This window comes from Arachis ipaensis, chromosome B9 (assembly GCF_059453495.1).
Source record: "Arachis ipaensis isolate K30076 ecotype BB chromosome B9, ASM5945349v1, whole genome shotgun sequence".
Taxonomy (NCBI): Eukaryota; Viridiplantae; Streptophyta; class Magnoliopsida; order Fabales; family Fabaceae; genus Arachis; species Arachis ipaensis.
This window is the reverse complement of record NC_142444.1, coordinates 6,491,172-6,511,771: the sequence shown is the minus strand read 5'-3', so window position 1 is coordinate 6,511,771 and position 20,600 is coordinate 6,491,172. Positions and strand designations below refer to the sequence as shown.

Sequence of the window (20,600 nt, the reverse complement as noted above, 5' to 3'; positions counted from 1 at the left end):
TGCTTCCACTATTGTTCAGTCTAGCCACAGATTTTGACGCTCTTGAACCACCCTATTCCACATCTACCATAAATGGACCTTCAAAGTCCGAAAAATTGATGCCATAGAAAAGGAAGACGCTGTCTGTCGCCGCTGCTGGTTGGCTAATTATGTAGAAGAACCCGGTCTCCATGAAGGCCATGATTCTCACATGACAACGCAATCAAAGCACAAAATACATGACAGTTACAACAAGTCCATTATCTTTTATTTCAAATTATCCTCAACGTGTAGGTAATAGAATGAAAAATTAAAATACAATTATATTTAAACAATTATTTGTATTATTTTTTATTAATTTATTCAAAAAATAATTAAATTTTAAAGCTAATTGGTATAAAATATTACAGATATAAAACTAAGAAAAATTTTTATTTGTATAAGAATGAGCCTAATAAATAATTATTTTATTTAATATATAATTAAGAGTATTTCTTTCTTTACCAACGAGTTATAGTTCAAATGACATAGTCTCTATATTCACCTAAGAGTTGGTAAAAAAAGAATACTTTTTTTTATTAACTTTTTTAAACATTAATTATTTATTTTACATACAATATAGAAATAAATGAATATAATATTTATTGAGTAGACGCAGTTACATAAAAAAAATTTATTGTCATAGTATTTGAACCAAAGAAAAAAAGTATTATTTTAAGAAAAATTAATAATATATTTTTAATAATATTCTTAATACAAAATAATAAATTTTAAATATTTTTTAAATAATATATATTAACTAAAATAATATAATTATCCCAAATAATATATTATAAATATAATAAAATGACATATTTCAATAAAAAAATTGTTAATAAAAACTTATATAAAGTTTTGTTTCGCACAAAATAAAATTATTATATGTTTGTTTGCTTTTTATGTTGTATATATGTTTTTTTTAATTAAATTAGTATAATACAAAATCTTTTATCATTCTGTTTATATTTAATGTTTTAATTTTATTTCTCACAAAATAAAATTATATATATATAACACAAAATTTTTTATCATTATGTTTATATTTAATATTATAATTTTATTTCACATAAAACAAAAGTTATTTAAATTTTAATATTATATACATAAATTTTTTAGCATTGTGTTTATATTTAATATTATAATTTTATTTCACACAAAACAAAATTTATTTAAATTTTAATATTATATACACAATATATATTTAATATTATTTTTTTTTAAGATTTTAATATATCTTTTTTTCTAGATTTAGTACATGAATTTTCAACTTATTTTTTATGTATTATTTATTTTAATTCTAAAATCCAATAATTTTTTTTACAGACATGTTGTTTTTAATATTTATATACTATTTTTTTATTTTGAACTTCAGCCCAATACCTGAGACTTACAAAAAAAATCTAAAACTTATCAAAAAATGATTAACCTGATTAACAGGTTACCTTTTTAAATCCAGACCATTCAAATAAAATATAATAAATGAAGAGTTCAGATTTACGAATTCACAAGATGTGCAGCACTCCATACTTAACAAGGAGCGTTTAAGGATGAGCCTTTTACCTATAAAATTGTTTAATTGTATTACAAATTAAAATTTGATTTTTTATTTTAAAATATTGAAACTTCAGATTTTTTTTAAAAAGTAAATATTTTTCACATTAAAGTTTAAACATAAAAATACCAAAATATCCTTTATATAATAATTTTAAAATTAGTTTTGTCTTTAGTAGAAAAAGTAGAGACTGAACCTTTGTAAATTAACGTTTCAAATTTTATATTAGTGCTTTATATGAGTCCATACCATAAATATAATAATTGAAAATTTGGTCCTGTGATGAATTTCAAGTAGGTGGTGTTAGATTTAGCCTATTTTAATATCATAGATGAATAAAACTTTGTTTAAGTTAAAGGGAGTTGAAAAAAATTTGTAAAGAATGATCACCATAAATATTTTTATAAAATATAAAATTTTTTGCTATAAGAATTTTTTTATAACTATTGTACTTATTTGTATAAAATTTGAAATTTTGTATTGCACTTGTTACATTTTGCAATGGATACAATTAGAATAACAAATAAGATTAAAAATAACGAGTACAAGAAAAAATTTTGAACTTTATAAACAAATTAATAAATATTTAGTTGTAATTATTATTTTAATTTTATTGATAATCAAGATTCTGTTGTGTATTTATAATTGTTATAAATATTTTTATAAAATTTAAAAGTTTTTATTGTATTAATAGTTACAACTAATAATGAGTAATCTAAATTCTAAATTTTTTTTATTCAATCATGTAAATTTAATAATTTTTTTAAAATAAAATTAGTTGACAAATTAAAAGCACTGGCATTTGAAATTTAAATACATTTATGATTATTAACTATGATGCTTTAATTATTTATATTTAAAATTATTCATATCAATTTAAATTAAATAGTATTTAATTGTTATAATTTAGTAAATCTTTAGTAATGGTAAATAAGTAGTAATCAATAATTAAAATTGTTTGTAGTCGAAGTAGTTAATAAATTATTTTAGTCTTGTCAAGAAAAATATACACATATTTTTGAAGCAGTGAGGTAAAAAAAATGTTTATTTTATATCATAGTAAACAAATTTTTAATAATAATAATAATAATAATAATAATAATAATAATAATAATAATAATAGTATATACCCATTTTGGTCCTCAAAGAATTTCAGACCGGACACTTTAGTTCCCAACTAAAATTAATTACTCGATTGGTCCCTAACAATTAACTCTGTCAGTCATTTAGGTCCTTTACTCCGTTAATTCTAACGGAGGACAAAATAGTCCCTGACAACTCTAACAGGGGACAAAATGGTCCCTGACCTCCTCTGTTCGGAAACGACACTGTTCTCTCCCATTTCCATCATATCTCGCATAACACTAACAGTCTAACACTATAACTTCAAACTACACAATGCACACTCTATAAATTTAATGTCCACAAGACAAAAAATTCTCAACTTATTCTCAACCAATTCATACTCAGGAAACTAATGCCTATGTCTCTCAACTAGTTGTCGTCTTCGATGGATCCCATGAATCCAGACAGCAAGTCTGATTTGTTAACGTCCTTCAGCTTCTTCTTCGAACCAATGTTCAGTAATCGCTTCAGTTTCCATATGAGCGGCAACGGTGACATTGCTCGTTGTAATAGCTTGGATGCGAGGTCGAAGCTGTCTGCCAACTTGGACTCTGGGAAAGAAGGAATGAAGCATTCGGTGTCTATTTCAAATGAGAATTTGCATACGATGTCGAAGGAGAATATTCTCATGATGTCCTAATGTCCAACCGTCTATATTGCTTGCTGGAGAGTGTAGAAAGGCGTGCCCTTGGAATAGTTGTGGAACTTGGTCTTGAAGATGTCGTGGACGTTGTCGGGGTTGGAGGTGATGTTATCAAAGACGTGCAAGTGGATGCTTTTGGTGGGTGGAGTGCAGAGGAGGTGGATGTACCAGTTACAAAGATTTAGGAAATGTGTGGTCCATGACATGTTGAGGTAGGTGCGACACGTGTAACAATTACACCATGGCTTAATCTTGGAGTTAAAGAGGAGGAAGGAAGAGATAGAAAAGAAGACTGTGAAGGTGAAGAAGGAGAGTATGAATGTTAGGATTATGCGAGATATGATAAAAATTGGGGAAGAACAGTGTCGTTTTCGAATAAAGGGATCACAGATCATTTTGTCCCTTATTAGAGTTGTCAGAGATCATTTTGTCCCATGTTAGAGTTTTCAGGGACCATTTTGTCTTCCGTTAGAGTTGACGAAGCCAAGGACCTAAGTGACTGACGGAATTAATTGTTAGGGACTAATCGAGTAATTAATTTTAGTTGGAGACTAAAATGTCTAGTTTGAAATTATTTGAGGACCAAAATGGGTATATACTCTAATAATAATAATAATAATAATAATAATAATAATAATAATAATAATGAAATGTAATAATAATATTAGTAGTAATAACACCAATATAACTAAAAAATAGATAAATAATAATGAGATATATCGATATAACAATAAATTAATTTTTTTTGTATAGTATTATTTTTAAATTTTGGACTCTTATAAAAATAACATATTTATGAATTAGCCCCTTAATTTCTTCTAATTATTTTTTTATACTCAAGTTCTTTAAGATTCTGAAATAGTTTTATCACCATAGAAAGAATTCATAAGTAATCTTGAAGTCACACGAAAACAATTCAACATTTTAAAGCTCTCCTTCTTTATTTATAAATTAAAAAGATTATTAGGAGAATATGTTAGACTGAATTATAACTCCCAATCAATTTTCATACAGTAATATATTTATATTATTAACTTAACATTTGTATTTATAACAATATTAATGATAATAATAATAATAATAATAATAATATGTCTAATGATTCTATTCTCTTTAATATCTATCTACTTATAATATACTAAAACTGGATTTTCTCTCAACTAATGAAAGTAAGATGTCGATTTCTCATGAATCCATTTTCCCGCCAAAATGAATGCACTATTTTCTCTTCTAAGTTTATTTTATAAAAATATCTTTATTATAATTATACTATAATTAACATTTAAGTAATAATGCATAATTATATTAATTTAAAAAAATATTTTTATTATAGTTATATAAAAACATTATTAAACTACTTATCAATTATCAATCGAAAATATTTTTAATTATTTTAACTATAATAATAATAATAATAATAATAATAATAATAATAATAATAATAATAATATGATAATTATATGATTATGGCACTGGTTATTAATAACTAATTTATATTTTTTTAAATAAATTTATTTTTAAAAAATATTTTTATTATAATTATATTATAATATTATAATTAATATTTAATGAATAATACATAATTATACTAATTTAAGAAAACTAGTGTATATTCCCATACACTATACGGAATAATTAATAAAAATATATAATTTTTTTATTAAAAAAATTAAACAAAAGATATATATAATAATTATTACTATAAATATTTTACAAAATTAAAATTAAAATTAAAATTTAATTATTTTTAATGTTAAAAATATTAAAAATAATTAGTATTTGTCTTAACTGATTTGGATTGATTGAGTAGTTATCTCACTCGTCTACGTAAGTAAGTATTAGAGTTTCAAAGTGTATGTAACAACTCATTGGCTAGGCAGACCCTTAATAAATGTAACTTCAATCCGTGGAGGATTAGTTATCGACCTACCCAGTTGGAAAATACAGTAAAAGAAAATAATATTTGTCTTGAAAGTAGAACAATTCTCATTGATGATAGCAATACTTATGGAGATTTGTCTTTGATAAAATTTAACTGTGACGGATTTATTTATTGGTATCATATTCATTCAGGAAGTCAACCAATATGATCAACGTTATTACCGGTTAAAATTTTATATTTTATGACATAATTTTCAAGCTTCTAAACTTAATATTTTTTAGTAATATTACCAAAATACCGTAATTGAGTATATTAAATTGTATAAAAATAAACTATATATAATTTATTCTATTAAAAAATAAATTATTATTTTTAGATTAAAATATTTTTTTATTTTTATATCATTTTATTTGACAATAATTACTATTAAAAAAATAAATAACTATACTATTTTATAATATGATATATAAAATAATTTTTTATTTTAACATTAATTTTGATTAATGAAAAAAATTCAAAATATTTTCTTATACAAATTTAAATTTAAATTTAAATTCAGAATTAATTAACATCTCACCTTTTTTTTTTTTTAGTTCTCAGTATACTTATCATTAAAATAAGATAGATAGATAGCGTCCAAACAAATTCTCAGTATACTTATCATTAAAATTCTTGGATTTTATTTCATTTTGGTAACAATTTTAAGGATTATAAATAATACAAGCGAAACGTATAAAAAGGTTCAGGAGTTTGGTTTCATTGTTGGTGAATTTGTGTGAAATCATCATCCACATCACTCATCCTCTCTCTGCCACCGCACCACACGTTAGATACCCTCACATCCCGCACGTCCTCCTTCTCAGTCCCTCCGCCGTGTGCCCTAAACCATGGACGAGGACCAAGAGATGGAGATGTTCCAAACGGACAACGATTTCGAAGAAGGCCAGTGGATTGGCGGCGAATTCTACTACAAAAAGCGCAAAGAGAAGCCTATTCAGACTAGAGATGATGTCCTCTACGGTGTTTTTGCCGGCTCCGACGATGAGGACGACGCCGATTATTCCAGCAAGAAACGCAGGAAGGACCTTTCCAAGAAACAGGACCTCACCAAGCGGGTGAATTTTATTTCTACTGGAACTTTTATGCCGAATCAAGATGTTGTTGATAACAATAGAAATTCTAAAGAACATGGGGAAAAAGATGGTTATGTTAGTGAGAATAGGCCAGGTTTAGGTCTTGGAATGAGATCTGCTCCCACTTCAGATGCTGGTTTAGGATTCACTAGTAGTAATGGTGATAGGAATAATGGTTCTGATGAGAATATTGATGATGGTGATGATCATAATTTTTTGCCTACGGCTTTTGGGAAGAAGATTAAGGAAGGGGCGATGCGGAGGGAGAGGGAAAGGGAGAGGGAGAAATTGGAGAAGAAGAGGGGTCAGCGTCAGAGTTCGGATCAAGATGGTTTTGGTAATGCGGGGAAATTCTATAACAATGAAATAGGGATGAAGCTGTTGGAAAAGATGGGTTATAGAGGGGGCGGTCTTGGAAAGAATGAGCAAGGTATTGTGGCTCCTATCGAGGTGAAAATGAGGGCTAAGAATTCAGGTATTGGTTTTAGTGATGCAAGGGAGGCGCCGCCACCATCGTTGCCTGTTTTGCAGCAACAGAACAAAAGCACGGTGGAAGCAGTGCAGCCTGCGGCTAGCAGAACAAAGGAGAGGCTGTGGTCAAAGCAGTCACGGTTGAAGAAGAAGAAAGAGGAGGAAGTGTATGTTACTGCTGAGGAGTTGTTGGCAAGCAAGCAAGAACAGAATTTGGAGGTTGTTCAGAAGGTTTATGATATGAGGGGGCCACAAGTTCGGGTTTATACAAATTTATCTGATTTAAATGCTGAGGAGAAAGCAAAGGAGGAGGAAGTCCCAATGCCGGAACTTCAGCATAACGTTGGGTTGATTGTTCGGTTGGCTGAGGCTGACATTCAAGAGATTGATAGAGATTTGAGGAGAGAAAGGGAGACAGCTCTCAGCTTGAAAAAAGAAAAAGAGAAGTTAGAATCTGAAGCAGCATTCCAAAAGCGTCAACTGGATAATATGGAGGAAATAATGAGTGTCTTGGACCAAGTAGCTGAAGAGAGCACTTCTGGAACACTAACATTAGATTTCCTTGCTAGATGCTTCAGTGACTTGCATAAGAGATATGCCGATAGCTACAAGGTGTGTAATTTGTCCTGCATTGCTTGCTCATATGCTCTTCCTTTGTTTATTAGAATGGTCCAAGATTGGGATCCACGGTATCCTGAGCCAATGCTACGATTTCTTGATTTGTGGGAGAAGTTGCTTCCTCCTTCGGTCCTCACTGCCATATTGGAGAATATAGTCTTACCAAAATTGTCAGCTGCTGTAGATACTTGGGAACCACATCTAGAGACCATTCCTATCCACACTTGGGTGCATCCATGGCTACCAAGGATAGAGCACAAGTTGGAAGGTATTTACCAGGTCATTCGTTCTAAATTGAGTTCTGTTCTTGGTGCCTGGCATCCAAGTGACGCCTCTGCATATACCATATTGTCTCCGTGGAAGACTGTCTTTGATGCTGTAAGTTGGGAACAACTTATGCTTCGATTTATTGTGCCTAAGTTGCAACTTGTCTTGCAGGAGTTTGAAGTCAATCCAGCAAGTCAGAAGCTCGATCAATTTTTTTGGGTAATTAAATGGGCTTCTGTGATTCCAATTCATATCATGGTGGACATGATGGAGAAGTTCTTCTTCACAAAGTGGCTTCAGGTTTTGTATCAGTGGTTGTGCTCAAATCCTAACTTTGAAGAAGTTATGAAGTGGTATAATGGATGGAAGGAGCTTATTCCAGAAGAACTATTGGCAAATGAAAGTATCCGATTCCAGATTAACCGTGGTTTAGATATGATGAGTCAGGCTGTTGACGGAATGGAGGTTTTCCAACCTGGTTTGAAGGAGAATATCAGCTATCTTCGGGTACGTGAGCAACGACAATTTGAGGCTCAGCAGAAAGCAGTAGTAACCTATGCTCAACAGCAAGCTGCTGCAGCATTGGGTGGTGCCAACGCAGATGGTGTGCATGATTTGAGCTTGAAAGAAGTCATTGAGGCTCATGCCCAGCATCATGGTTTGTTGTTCAATATTAAGCCTGGTAGAATGCACAACGGTCACCAAATATATGGATTTGGTAATGTCAGCATAATAATAGACTCGCTACATCAGAAGGTATATGCTCAACATGAGGAAACATGGTCCTTGGAATCTCTTCAAGGATTGCTAGAGTTGCATAATAAATCCCTTGGTAAAAGACACTAATTTCTGTATTGTAGTGTAATGTGAATCAACATCGGAGTTGGGAGGTACTCTTTCTCTCTAGGTTCCTAGTAATTTTTATTTTCGCTTGATTTATAGTTTAGACCTGGGATATTTGGTTTATTTGAATGTAAATAGTTATTTAGGATGTTTTCACTTGATCTACATCTGGTACCTCTGCTAATTTGTTTCTTTTCTGCTTGGTTCCTTCCCTTGGGCCTGGATCATACAAACTTGCATTGTATGAGTGCCATGATTCATGGCGAAAAATTGTATCTGTTTTTGAATCTGTTTATATGATCAATACTTTCTAGAAGAGTCATTTTTGTCTAACATATAAAAAAAAAGGGTATTTAAGTCTTTTAAAAAATTAAATAAAAAAATAATTTTTATTTTTATTAAATTATAAAGATATTTTAGTAAAATTAGTGATATGATATATATATTTTTTTAAAAAAATCTGTTGCTGACGTGGAAAATAAATTTCACATGACTTATTATTATTTGTCTATATTTTAAACGTATCGGTACGTACGAATTTATCATCGTACCGAAGCAAACACTTTGGATAAAATAAGATAAAAATAAAAAAAGATTTTTTTAATGACGCTGAAACAAGCACTTTTTTTAAAAGATCTTTAACAAAAATAAAAGTGATTTTATATTTAGATATCTTATGTAAAAAGATCTTTTTATCTATCAATTGTGTTTGGATAAAATAAGACAAAAGTACATTTTTGTTCATTTATTATGTGAAAAATATTTTTTTTAAGAAAAAAATCTTTTAAAAAAAATATAATACAGCTTTTCAAAAAAAAATTTTTAATATTTTTTTAGCATTTTTATTTTTATTATTAAAACTTTGCCAAACACACTAAAAAATAAAAAAATCTTTTTTAATTGAAAAAAGATCTATTTTTATCAATTTAATAGCATCTAAACAAACACTCAATATACTTATCATTAAAATTCGAGTAAATACCTATAGTCGTCCCTAAGATTCGCCCAAATACCCAATATAATTCTCAAGATCCCGATTTATCCATTGTAGTCCTCCAGATAGAACTCCGAGCACTCAAAGTGGTCTCTGGACATTTTTCTGGTGATAAGTCATCACTGGAGCGTTGACGTGGTTTCGGTTTGCTATGCTGGAGGACTCTAACGGCTAGCTGAGCTAGCTAATTTCCAATTTGTACCCACGTTGGTCCCTCCCATTATATCTAACCCTAAATCCCCAAATTTTCATAAAGTTCATCTCTTCTTCTTGTTCATCGCTCTCTCCTCATTTTTCCGTCTGGGGCTGTTGCTCATGCCGATGATGGGTGGTGGTAGCACTGCAGGTGGAAGCTCTGTTCGTTCTCCATCTAGCTGGAACCGGACGAGAACGCCAACTAAAAGCAGAAGATCGGGGCCGCCAAAATGGTGCGGTTGTGGCTGCCGGTCGGTTCTCAGATGATCTGGCACAGATTCAAATTCGAACAAACCATTTTATGGTTGCCCCAATTATAATGTGGATTAGAAAAATTACTTTTGTTCTTATGATTGTCCTTACCTCACGCTGTTCTTCTGTTGTTCTTGTCTGAACTTTGATCTCTTCTTGGTTACAGACAAGTGGGAAGATATGGTGTACATGTTTTGTTTGGGCAAATTCTGAGAATGAGGAACAAGTTGATAAGTCAGAATCTTGTGGTGATGATTATGAAGTGAAGGTGAATTTTGATTGGAGACTTCGGAGGTTGGAAGAGGATGTCCATATACAAAAAGTGATTACCCAGTTGTTAGTGTTAGTTGTGTCTGTATTGATAGTGTTAATGATTATCCTGTATTGTAAATGAGTTGGTGGTTTAGGATTCCTGTTAGCAGTAGATGTAAAAAAAACTTGTTGTTGATGGAATAAAAATGTTGTTAACTATAAAATTATTGTTATTTTTGTTTGTGCATGAAATGAACCAAAACCAGTGGAACTTAAATAAGGCAACAAGAGTGATTGGTAAACCACAAAGCATAGTATATTAAGATAAATTCCATTGTTTAGCAAAAAACAACAAAAGACGGAGATAAAAGACAGCCAAGAAACATGAAGCTGCTATCCGTAGTTTCCTCAAAAGCAAGACATTAAAAAAAGCTTAAAGGATCATAATTCACCATCTATTCATTGTCCATTAGAAAAATCTAATTACACAAAACAGAAGCCCCTATACATATTTAGATAAAGTCTTCAATTCTTTTTTTTTGGTGGCTTAAATTCGGGCGTTGGAATGAACTTCATCAAGTTAGCAAACTTTGTTGCTGTTGCTAAAGATGCACCCTGCAAGGGATTCACTATTGGAGAGATTGCCGACAGAGAGAATTCTTCTGAGTAACAGCTTCGAAGGCCTTTTCATATCATGATCCTATATGAGAAAAATTTGGCATTAAATATAATTGATCTACTTAAATCATAAAAGCATGAATATATAAAATTTCAGTTACCTGTTGAGATGCCTCTTCCTTAGAAGCAATTGGCCGAGATATCTCAATCTTCACAGGTTGTGAAACGAGATTGCTTTCCCCATCACCTTGGCCACCATCGTCTTGGGGCTGCTCAACTTGCTGCTCAGGCGCAGGATGCCGCCATCGTCTTTATTATCTATTTATTCTATTTATTCTATTATATAAAAATAAAATTTTTGCATTTAATGATGAAATTGATGTAACATAGTGTTTTCTTATTTATTTTATTTAATTTGTTAAAGCAAATTAATTATAATTAATTAATTATATCAATTAATTAATTTGATTAGACATTTAAATTTCACCATTTATTATCATTTATATGAATTGATTAATTATAATTAATTATATCAATTAATTAATTTGATTAATTATATTAATTATTTGATTTGATTGGAGTAAATATCAAATTATTTAATAAATAATAAATATGATAATGAAATATATGAATTAATTTAATTAGTTTATTTTTTTCAATACCATCTATTTATACAAGATCAAATATTTTTTACTCATTGGTTCTCTTTTCTCTTTCTCTCTCTCCCTCCCTCCCTCTCTTTCTCTCTCTCGTGTTTAAGGTACAATTTTTATAATTTATTTAATTTTTATTTTTTTATCTTTATTTATACATTTTATTTTTTTAAAAATTTTTGTTTATTTTAATTGCTTATTATTAGACACATACTTTTTTTTCTTAGTTTCTCATTAACAAAAAAAATGTGTCATCTTTACGTTATTTTTAAATAATCTTACTATAATTTTGTTTTGTAATATTCTATTTTGTCATGTGTACTTCAATTCATATATATATTGTCTTTTTTTTTTGTGATTCACAATTAATATATACATTGTTCGTATATGTGGTTTATATGTTAATGCTTTTATTGATTCTCTTTATTATTATTTTTTGTGTGTCTCTTTGTTGCTCTTTATTTTAGTTATATTCGTTGATTTCTCTGTATTGATGCTCTTTTTATTTGAAATATCTTGACAATTTAGAGAGTATATTGTGATCCATGTGATATTCGTTAATTTGGTGTATCTTTTTAGATGGTTTATGTTATAATGTATTTAAGGAGTTGACTTAAAATTATAATATGATATATAAATTTATAATATGATTTATAATATGTTAAAATATTAGGATATTATCATATAGATATTTTTTTTATTTGTCCATTAGATTCAACTAATAAGAATCTTAAAAATTATACAATTATGTAATTAGTTATTTTTTCATATAATTATTGTATTGATCATTTACATTAGTGAGACTATTTTCATTATTAATATTTATAAATATGCTATTATTTGTATAATTGATTAAATCATCTTATTTGTTTAAATTTAATTCTATTCAATTAATTATTCAAGGTGCCATCGCTATTTCTATTTTTAAAATGCATCCTTAACATACAAATTAACTAAATTATTTTTCAAAATCATAGGCACATCATATGAGCTAATAATAGCAAGATTACAACTCTAAGCCAAAAGTAATAAATTCCTCAGCATCAAATTCTGGCAATGCATCTAACATGGCCTTAAGATCTTCAACATTTTCATAAGTCCTTTCTAAGTATGTGATCTTGACAACTTTCAAGCCATGCCACCAACACTTAAAACTCCTTGAACAGCAATTGCACTTGCCCTTCTTGCTGCCCATCAGCATTTCATAGAAATACTGATGTTTTTGTGATATAACTAATAATGTTAGAGGCTCCATAACATTTTATTTATGTTGACAAGTACTTGATATTATAAACGCTCAACAAATGAAACTATTGGAATGAATCTTAAAGTTGTAAATGGGAAAATAAAGCAGAAAATTGGGAGACGATGACATACCACAATAAATGCCTTCATCTTAAAATAGGACCGCAAGCTGAATGAGATACTTTCTGGAAAGCAGCTTGAAAGCAACCAATTCATAAAGGGGAAATAGGGAGCTTCATTATCCCAAAGAACACATAATTCCACACATTTAATACTTGGAAGAGAGGATGAAATTCGCAATATACCTAGGCTTTCTGAAATCTGCAGAATTCAGGGTACAAAAAGAAAAATAAATAACTAGATTAATCTGGCAAATATGCAAGCAGAAGCAACCAATCGAGTAGAAAGTGTATGGTTACTGAAAGTGGCTCAAAGATAAAAAGGGACAGCGATGCCAAAACCTTTTGGGGTTTAATGTTTTGGAAAAATTCCCTCAATCTAGAAAGATGCCGATGATTAATGTGCATATGAGCATTGACTTCCAATTGATCAGAAATTCTCTGAAAAGATATAACAGGTTTGTCGATTCCCATATAGTCGCATGATAATAAATTAGGAGCATCAATGTTGACCTCCTTCAAGTTATCATAGAAATGTGATAACGTAAAGAACTTGAGTTGAGGACCTGAAATATTAATCCTCTCAGACGAACAGCAATTATGCAACATCAAACTTTCAAGGAAAGGAGTCTTGTACAATAGTTCGAGTAACCACTTGTCTGGGCTCATCAAATGGCACAAGCTCAAGCATCTCAAATTTGTGCAACTATCTAAATTCAGCTTGAAAGACCTATCCGTAGGAAGAGCACGATAGGATAAGTCCTCAAGATTCGGAGCATCAATATATACCTCTTGTATTCCTTTAACATCAACTCTCTTCAGCTTTTGTAGACCATGCAAGCTTAACGATTTCACCCAAACGGTCCTAAAAGTATACAAAAAGTTAAGAGTTAAATGTTCAAGAGTTAAATGTTCAATCAGAGGACAATGCGAAATGAAATGCTCCATAATCCCTTCACCTCCAAAAAGTACACAACTCAAAGACAATGTTCTCATTGAGAAAAACTTGAGCGAATGCTTTAGGAATGCTGGGTCAAGTCTGATTCCCCCAATCAACACCAACTTAGTAAGTGTCTTGGCTTCAGCAACGCAAAGCGGAAGGTTATACCACTTGTCCATACAGCCACTGGCGACGAGGTGAAGCTCTAGTACTTCGACACCATTTTCAGCAGCCATCTGTATCCATTGATCAACATGGTGGGACACATGCATATGGTCTAATCTATATTGCAAATTGAGCTTAAGTTCTTTGACCGCTAAGCCTTGGTCACAGAGCCTCCTCAATCTTTTACCGACATAGCCAATGAATATATCTAATTTGCTAAGCCAAAGAGGATGTTCTTTATATAATGTTCTTGGTAGACTAAAAAAATTCTCGGTGCAAGCAGACAATATGGGAAATGAAAACCATGTTTCGCTCCACGACTTTGACAAAACACTAGTCCTGGCAGCATCTTTGTCGGGCAACCTTCCGAGGATGTCATGAAGTATAGCTTTTGCCAGAAAAGATATTCGGTCCATTTCCATTACTTTCTCCTAAGAGCGAGTGTAACATCAAAAAATTGAATAATCCGAAAAGGAAGCATTTGAAGTCTATATGGCATCGGGTAAGAATGGACGAGGTTTTCATATTAGAAAAATAATCAGAATTTTCCAAAATAAATAAAAAGTAATCAACATTAACAGTAAGCACTACAAGATAAATTCCAGACACGAACAAAAGAAAGCGATGTTTGAAGACGTGCTAGCTGAAGCTATATTAAGTTATTAAGATTACAGGATTGAGGATGGAGTATTTACCGAAAAAATGTTTCCCCTTCTTTTGAATCTTTCACTGCCAGTGCTCTGTGTTAGGTTTCTTTTAACCGTTGAGCAGCAACCACTACTCTAGGGAAATGAATCCTCTCAATCGTAAAAAAAATTAAGAATATAAAATATGATTTCTAATTTTTTATTATTTTATCTTATATTTATTTTTTATTCTACTTATAAAATTATTGATCAGAAATTACACTTTATTTTTTCAATTGTTAAAAAAAATGAGATTGAAATAAATTTTTTTAATTTAATTTGTTCCGTTTTATTTAATTTAATCTAATGATATCTCAATTGTTCAGATTATAGAATAATCATCTGCGTAACCCTAGTACTTGAAATGGAGAGTGGGAAGAGCGGAAGCAATAAGGGGGAGAACGGAGGGGGACATGCATCAGGTGAAAAGGAGGGGATTAAAGGAGAGGGTAACAAGACTCAAAGTCAGCGGATATCGTTCAGAGATAAAGTTGTTAGTGCCTGGAGAGCTTTGGAGGTTGCTGATTCTCTTGATGGGGATAAGATGGCTACCGTAGTTGGTAAGCAAGGCGATTCGGAGATACCAACTGTGACGTTCACTGAGGAAGCAAAAGAGATATTGGCAGAGCCCTACAAAGATGTCATCGTGATCAAAGTTCTTGGAAAAAATTTTAGCTATACAGCAATCACGCACAGGTTTAAAGGCATCTGGAGAACCAAAGGAGGATATGAGGTACTAGATGTCGGTTTTGGCTATTTCTTAGTCAAATTTGATCTCTTGGAGGATAGAGAGAAAGTTCTCCTTGGAGGACCGTTGATGATTACTGGAAACTATATTGCGGTTAAACCTTGGAGTTCTTCATTCAGACCTTGTGAAAACACTTTTGGGTCTACCATGGTTTGGATAAGAATCGCAGGTTTAAACATTAACTATTATCAAGAGAGAGCCATGAAAATGATTGCGTCAGCTGTTGGCAAACCGATCCGCATCGACTTAGCTTAGCCACCAAGTCTGCAGAGAGGAGAAAGTATGCAAGAGCATGTATGCAAATTAACTTGGGACTTCCAGTTATAAAAAAAATTCAAGTTGATGGTCATATGTATGACATAGAATATGAGCACTTGAATTTAATTTGTGAAAAATGTAGCTGCTTTGGGCATGTCACAAGAGAATGTGCGAAAGAGAACAACAATGGCATTGGGAAGGAAAGCACGGTGAAGGAGAAAAATTTGCCGTCACTTTTTCCTGTAGATAACAACGAGAAAATGGTGGAAGGTAGCCAAATCCCAGTAAAAAATCAAAATTTAACTTTTGAATTTGGAATTAATGCCGAATCAATTTCAATTATGGAGAAGCATGGTGCAGCAGATCTTGTGCATGATAATTTGCAAGACTCACGTATGGAAAGGAGTACTCGTGCAAAAGAGGGTGAATGAGTTACAGTTAGTAGAAAAGGCAAGGAAAAAGTGGGTAAAGGCCACAGTGTGGTGCCAAAAAAAGCCAATGTAGCAATATGCTCCAATTTGGTGAGTAAGAAATTTTCTTTTGGATCTAATAACATGCATGCTGGATCCTCATCAAATGCAAAGGTGAAGTCCTTATCAAATGCAAAGGTGGGGCCTAAGAAAAAGAAAGATCCTCCATCCACGCTTGGCTCTTTGGGAACAACTCAGGTGGCTTTCAAGGATAAGAGTACTCCCTTTTTTAAAGCAGGGCACAAAAAGCAGCGTCCTATTTCGCTTCAAAACTCACCTACTGAAGCATTGTCAATGGATTCTCGAGTACAAAAAGAGCTTGATAAAGTTAGTGCAACAACAAATTTGGAGACCCAACCTCAACAGAAGAATGATGGTTCTGCGGTGCAAGTCCACAAGGAGACACTTGGAGACAGGGGTCCATCAACGTGAGGTAGAATGATTAAACATTCCAATTATTTAATTTATTTTTTATGGATTATGACCATTTAAATATTATTAGTTGGAATGTTAGGGGGCGTCAAATAAGATGTCTCGGGTGTACTGTAAGGAGTTGGTACGAAAATTTCAACCAACTTTTTTTATTTTGGTGGAAACTCATATTGGGTTTGAAACTATGAAAGAATTTTGGGGGAGATTAGGCTATTATCCTGTAGGGATTGTAGATGCTGTTGGACACAAGGGAGGAATTTGGTTCCTCTCTGCTAATTTAAAATTTTCTTGTAAAATTCTTTGGGCTATGAATCAATGTGTAACTTTGAAAATTGATGGTGGTGGGCGAAGATGGATCTGCAGTGCGGTTTATGGCAGTCCTCAAGCCACTAATAGAATAGAATTATGGAGTCATCTGCTTGATATTGGTTTGTGCATTCAGGACCCGTGGGTGGTGGTTGGGGATTTTAATGATATTTTGAGTGTTCATGAGGTGAAGGGGGATAATTTCTATTCAAATCGCAGTAGTATCTTTGCAAGTACTCTAGATTCTTGTGGTCTTTTTGATCTAACAACCTCTGGAAGACGGTTTACTTGGTTCCGTAAAATTCAAGGAAACAAAGAAATTGCAAAGAGATTGGATAGAGCTTGCTGTACTACAGGATGGCGCCTTCTTTTTCTAGAAGCTTTTGTTGAAGTTCTCAGTCGTTCCCACTCTGATCACTGTCCCCTACTTATCCGATGTCAAGGAGTTCCTATCAAGAAAGGAAACCGGCCTTTTAGATTCCAAGCGGCATGGGCAACGCATCCTGATTACAAGGCCATTGTTATGAAATCTTGGGATAGTACAGACTTTGGCATCCATAGGAAGTTGCTGGGGGTCCAAGAAACTTCGTTGGAATTCAACTCTACGGTCTTCGGCAATATTTTTATTAAAAAGAGGGAATTGGAGGTTTATTTGAATCGTATTCAACGAAAAATGGAAGCTGACGATGATCCGGTTCTGAAGCACAAAGAGGAAGAATTGAGAGCTGAGTATAATATAGTTTTGGCCCAGGAAGAATTGCTTTGGTACCAGAAGTCAAGAGATCAATGGGTTCGGTATGGTGATAGAAATACTAGTTTTTTCCATATGCAAACCATCCTTAGAAGAAAATCTAACAAGGTTCATGGGTTGCTAGTCAGTGATGGGTCTTGGTCTGATGATTCGGAAGTTTTGCAAAGGGAGGTTGTTCATTTCTTCAAAAATATTTTTTGTTCTACTGAGCCTGTTGAGGTTAATTACATGGGAGAAATTCCTATGCCATCTCTTAGCCAAGATGCTTGTGATAATTTGTCTAAACCAGTAACAATGTTGGAGGTTAAAGAAACTCTGGATAATATGAGCTCGTTCAAAGCTCCTGGGCCGGATGGTTTTCAAGGTTTTTTCTTCAAGGAATATTGGGATGTGGTGGGTCATGAGGTATGGCGTACTGTTCAGAAAGCATTCTTAAGGGAGACGTTAAGCCATTCTTTGTTGGAAACTTTGATTGTTCTTATCCCTAAGTGCGACCCTCCAACTAGATTGAAGGATTTTCGGCCAATAAACCTTTGTAATGTAATTTATAAGCTAGTGACTAAAGTGTTGGTTAATAGATTACGACCATTTTTGGATGAGATTGTTAGCCCAACTCAGGGAGGGTTTATTCATGGTAGAGGAGCACCTGATAATATTATTATCGCCCAAGAAGTTCTTCACTTTCTTAAGCGGACAAAGACTAGAAAAGGAGCTATGGCTTTTAAGATTGATTTAGAAAAGGCTTATGATAGAGTTGATTGGAATTTTCTTGAGCACACTCTTGAATCTTTTGGCTTTCCTTCTCTAATTATTCGGCTTGTAATGAATTGTGTTCAGGCCTCAAATCTTTCCATCATTTGGAATGGGAATAGATTGGACAGCTTCCAACCTCGCAGAGGGCTCAGGCAAGGAGATCCAATTTCTCCGTATTTATTTGTTTTGTGCATGGAGAGATTGGCGTGCTTCATTTCCAAACAAGTTGACGAGGGTATTTGGGATGGTGTGGCTGTTTCTAGAGGGGGACCTAGAGTTTCTCACTTGATGTTTGCAGATGACCTCCTCCTTTTTTGTAAAGCGAAGAAAAGTCAAGTTCAGAATGTTGTGCACACCTTGGAGTTGTTCTGTAAAGCTTCAGGTATGAAGGTTAACATTGAAAAATCTAAAGCTATTTGTTCTAGAAATATCTCTAATAGAAGGAAGGAAATGTTGTCTGGTGTTTCTCATATTCCTTTTACTAGTGACCTAGGCAAATACTTGGGGGTGAACCTTAATCATCCTCGAGCTGCTAGATCTATTTTTTCGGACTCTTTAGAGAAGATCAAGAATAGGCTGGCTAGTTGGAAAGGTCGGCTCCTTAACAGAGTAGGCAGGCTTTGCTTAATTAAATCTGTTGCTTCTTCTCTTCCTATTTATCAGATGCAAGTGACTCTTTTTCCTACTTCGGTTTGTCAAAAGATTGATTCTGTGCTTAGACAATTCTTGTGGAAGGGAAAGGTGGGGGAGCGTTGATTAAATTTGGTCAAGTGGAGCAAAGTTGTCACTCCAAGAAAATATGGAGGCTTGGGAATTAGAGATACTCAATGTGTAAATTTTGCTTTACTCGGAAAGCTTGTTTGGCAATTATTGCATAACAAAGATAAGCTTTGGGTAAGAATTATGTTGGCAAAATATTTATTTGGGAGTTCTTGCTTTTCACCCAAATTTTCTAATAATGTTTCAAGCACTTGGCGAGCGATTTATAAGACAATAGAAAAGCTTCGTGATGGTTTTGATTGGTGTACAGGCAGGATGTATCAATCCTTTTGGTATCATGCTTGGCGACCATGTGGAACGCTAGCTCCTTTGGTTCTTTTTGTGCATATTTCTGATTCTCACTTGAAGTTAGAAGATGTCTGGCACCATGGGCATTGGCGGTGGGATATTCTTTGCACAATGATTCCGGAAGAAGTTAAACTTGATTTGATGCTCTTTGATCCTATCAAGCAGGCAGGAGATAAAATAGGTTGGTTTTGGACAAACTCAAATACTCTCACCTACTCGACTAAAAGCGGGTATGAATGGCTATTGAAGAAGAAATTTGGCTGGAATGATAATGAAAATTGGCTTTGGCTTTGGCGGTTGAGAATATCGGAGAAGATAAAGTGTCTGCTCTGGCTTTGCCTCATCAACGGAGTTTCCACAGCTAGTTACCGGTTTCAAAGAGGTATTTCTACTTCTGATTTTTGTCAGATATGTTATCTTGCTCTAGAGGATATTAACCGCTGCTTTAGGACTTCCCAAAAAGCTCGTCAGATTTGGATTAGCTTAAATTTGGGAATGACCGCTGAGGACTCTAGTTTGGATTTTGTGTATTGGATTTGTTCTAACCTCAACAAAAATGAGTTTCTCTTTGCAGCGGCCTTTTGGTGGATTTGGAGGGATAGGAACAATGACATCTTCCACCAAGATGATCCATGGAGTAAGGAGAAAATTGTTCACTTAGTTAAACATGCTGCTCGAGATTTCTCTAATGTTGTTATCAACCAAAAACATATTATTCCTTCTTTTTTGAAATATAACTGGGAACCACCTCCAATGAATGTCTGTAAAGTGAACTGCGATGCAAGCGTTTTTGAAAATGAGCAATTAGTTGGCTTTGGATGTATTATTAGAGACAGCATGGGAATTTGGATAAAAGGTTGTTCTGCCAGTATACATCTTTCTAGTGTTCTCTGTTGTGAGTTTCATGCTATTTGGAGAGGGCTTGTTATAGCTTGGGATTGCGAGTGCAAAGAGGTCATATGTGAAACTGATAATCTTGATGCGTTTCTTCTTGTATCACGAGGCATAACCAGCATGATTAGGAATGACTCTGATCTGCTTGACAAAATCAAAGAGATGCTCCAACGCAATTGGACAGCTACTTTAGTGCTCATCCAGCGAACAACAAACAGAGCGGCTGATTTAATGGCTAAGACTGCTGTT

General features: G+C 32.7%; 2 protein-coding genes across 3 annotated transcripts in view; one reads left to right on the top strand and one right to left on the bottom strand.

Moving 5' to 3' along the window:
- Positions 1 to 14,750, bottom strand: part of LOC148543620 (F-box/FBD/LRR-repeat protein At5g22660-like) — a 142,665-nt gene extending 127,915 nt beyond the window's left edge. Inside the window, exons 1-4 of the mRNA XM_088500303.1 lie at positions 14,681 to 14,750; positions 13,181 to 14,416; positions 12,894 to 13,082; positions 12,471 to 12,729 (exon numbers count right to left, since the gene is read on the bottom strand). Of these exons, the coding sequence (XP_088356429.1) occupies positions 12,523 to 12,729; positions 12,894 to 13,082; positions 13,181 to 14,407 (1,623 nt within the window). The 5' untranslated portion in view covers positions 14,408 to 14,416; positions 14,681 to 14,750 and the 3' untranslated portion in view covers positions 12,471 to 12,522. The remainder of the gene's footprint in view (positions 1 to 12,470; positions 12,730 to 12,893; positions 13,083 to 13,180; positions 14,417 to 14,680) is intronic.
- On the top strand, positions 5,939 to 8,711 carry LOC107619441 (septin and tuftelin-interacting protein 1 homolog 1-like). Of its 2 annotated transcripts, XM_021111355.2 has the most exons (2): positions 5,939 to 7,436; positions 7,881 to 8,711. In XM_021111355.2, exons 1-2 carry the CDS (start codon positions 6,108 to 6,110, stop codon positions 8,553 to 8,555), a joined length of 2,004 nt encoding a protein of 667 aa, XP_020967014.1. In that variant the 5' UTR covers positions 5,939 to 6,107; the 3' UTR covers positions 8,556 to 8,711. The 2 variants fall into 2 exon arrangements, with proteins under 2 accessions (XP_020967014.1, XP_016177220.1); XM_016321734.3 differs by having other exon boundaries at positions 5,939 to 8,711.
- Positions 14,751 to 20,600: the final 5,850 nt, after the last annotated feature.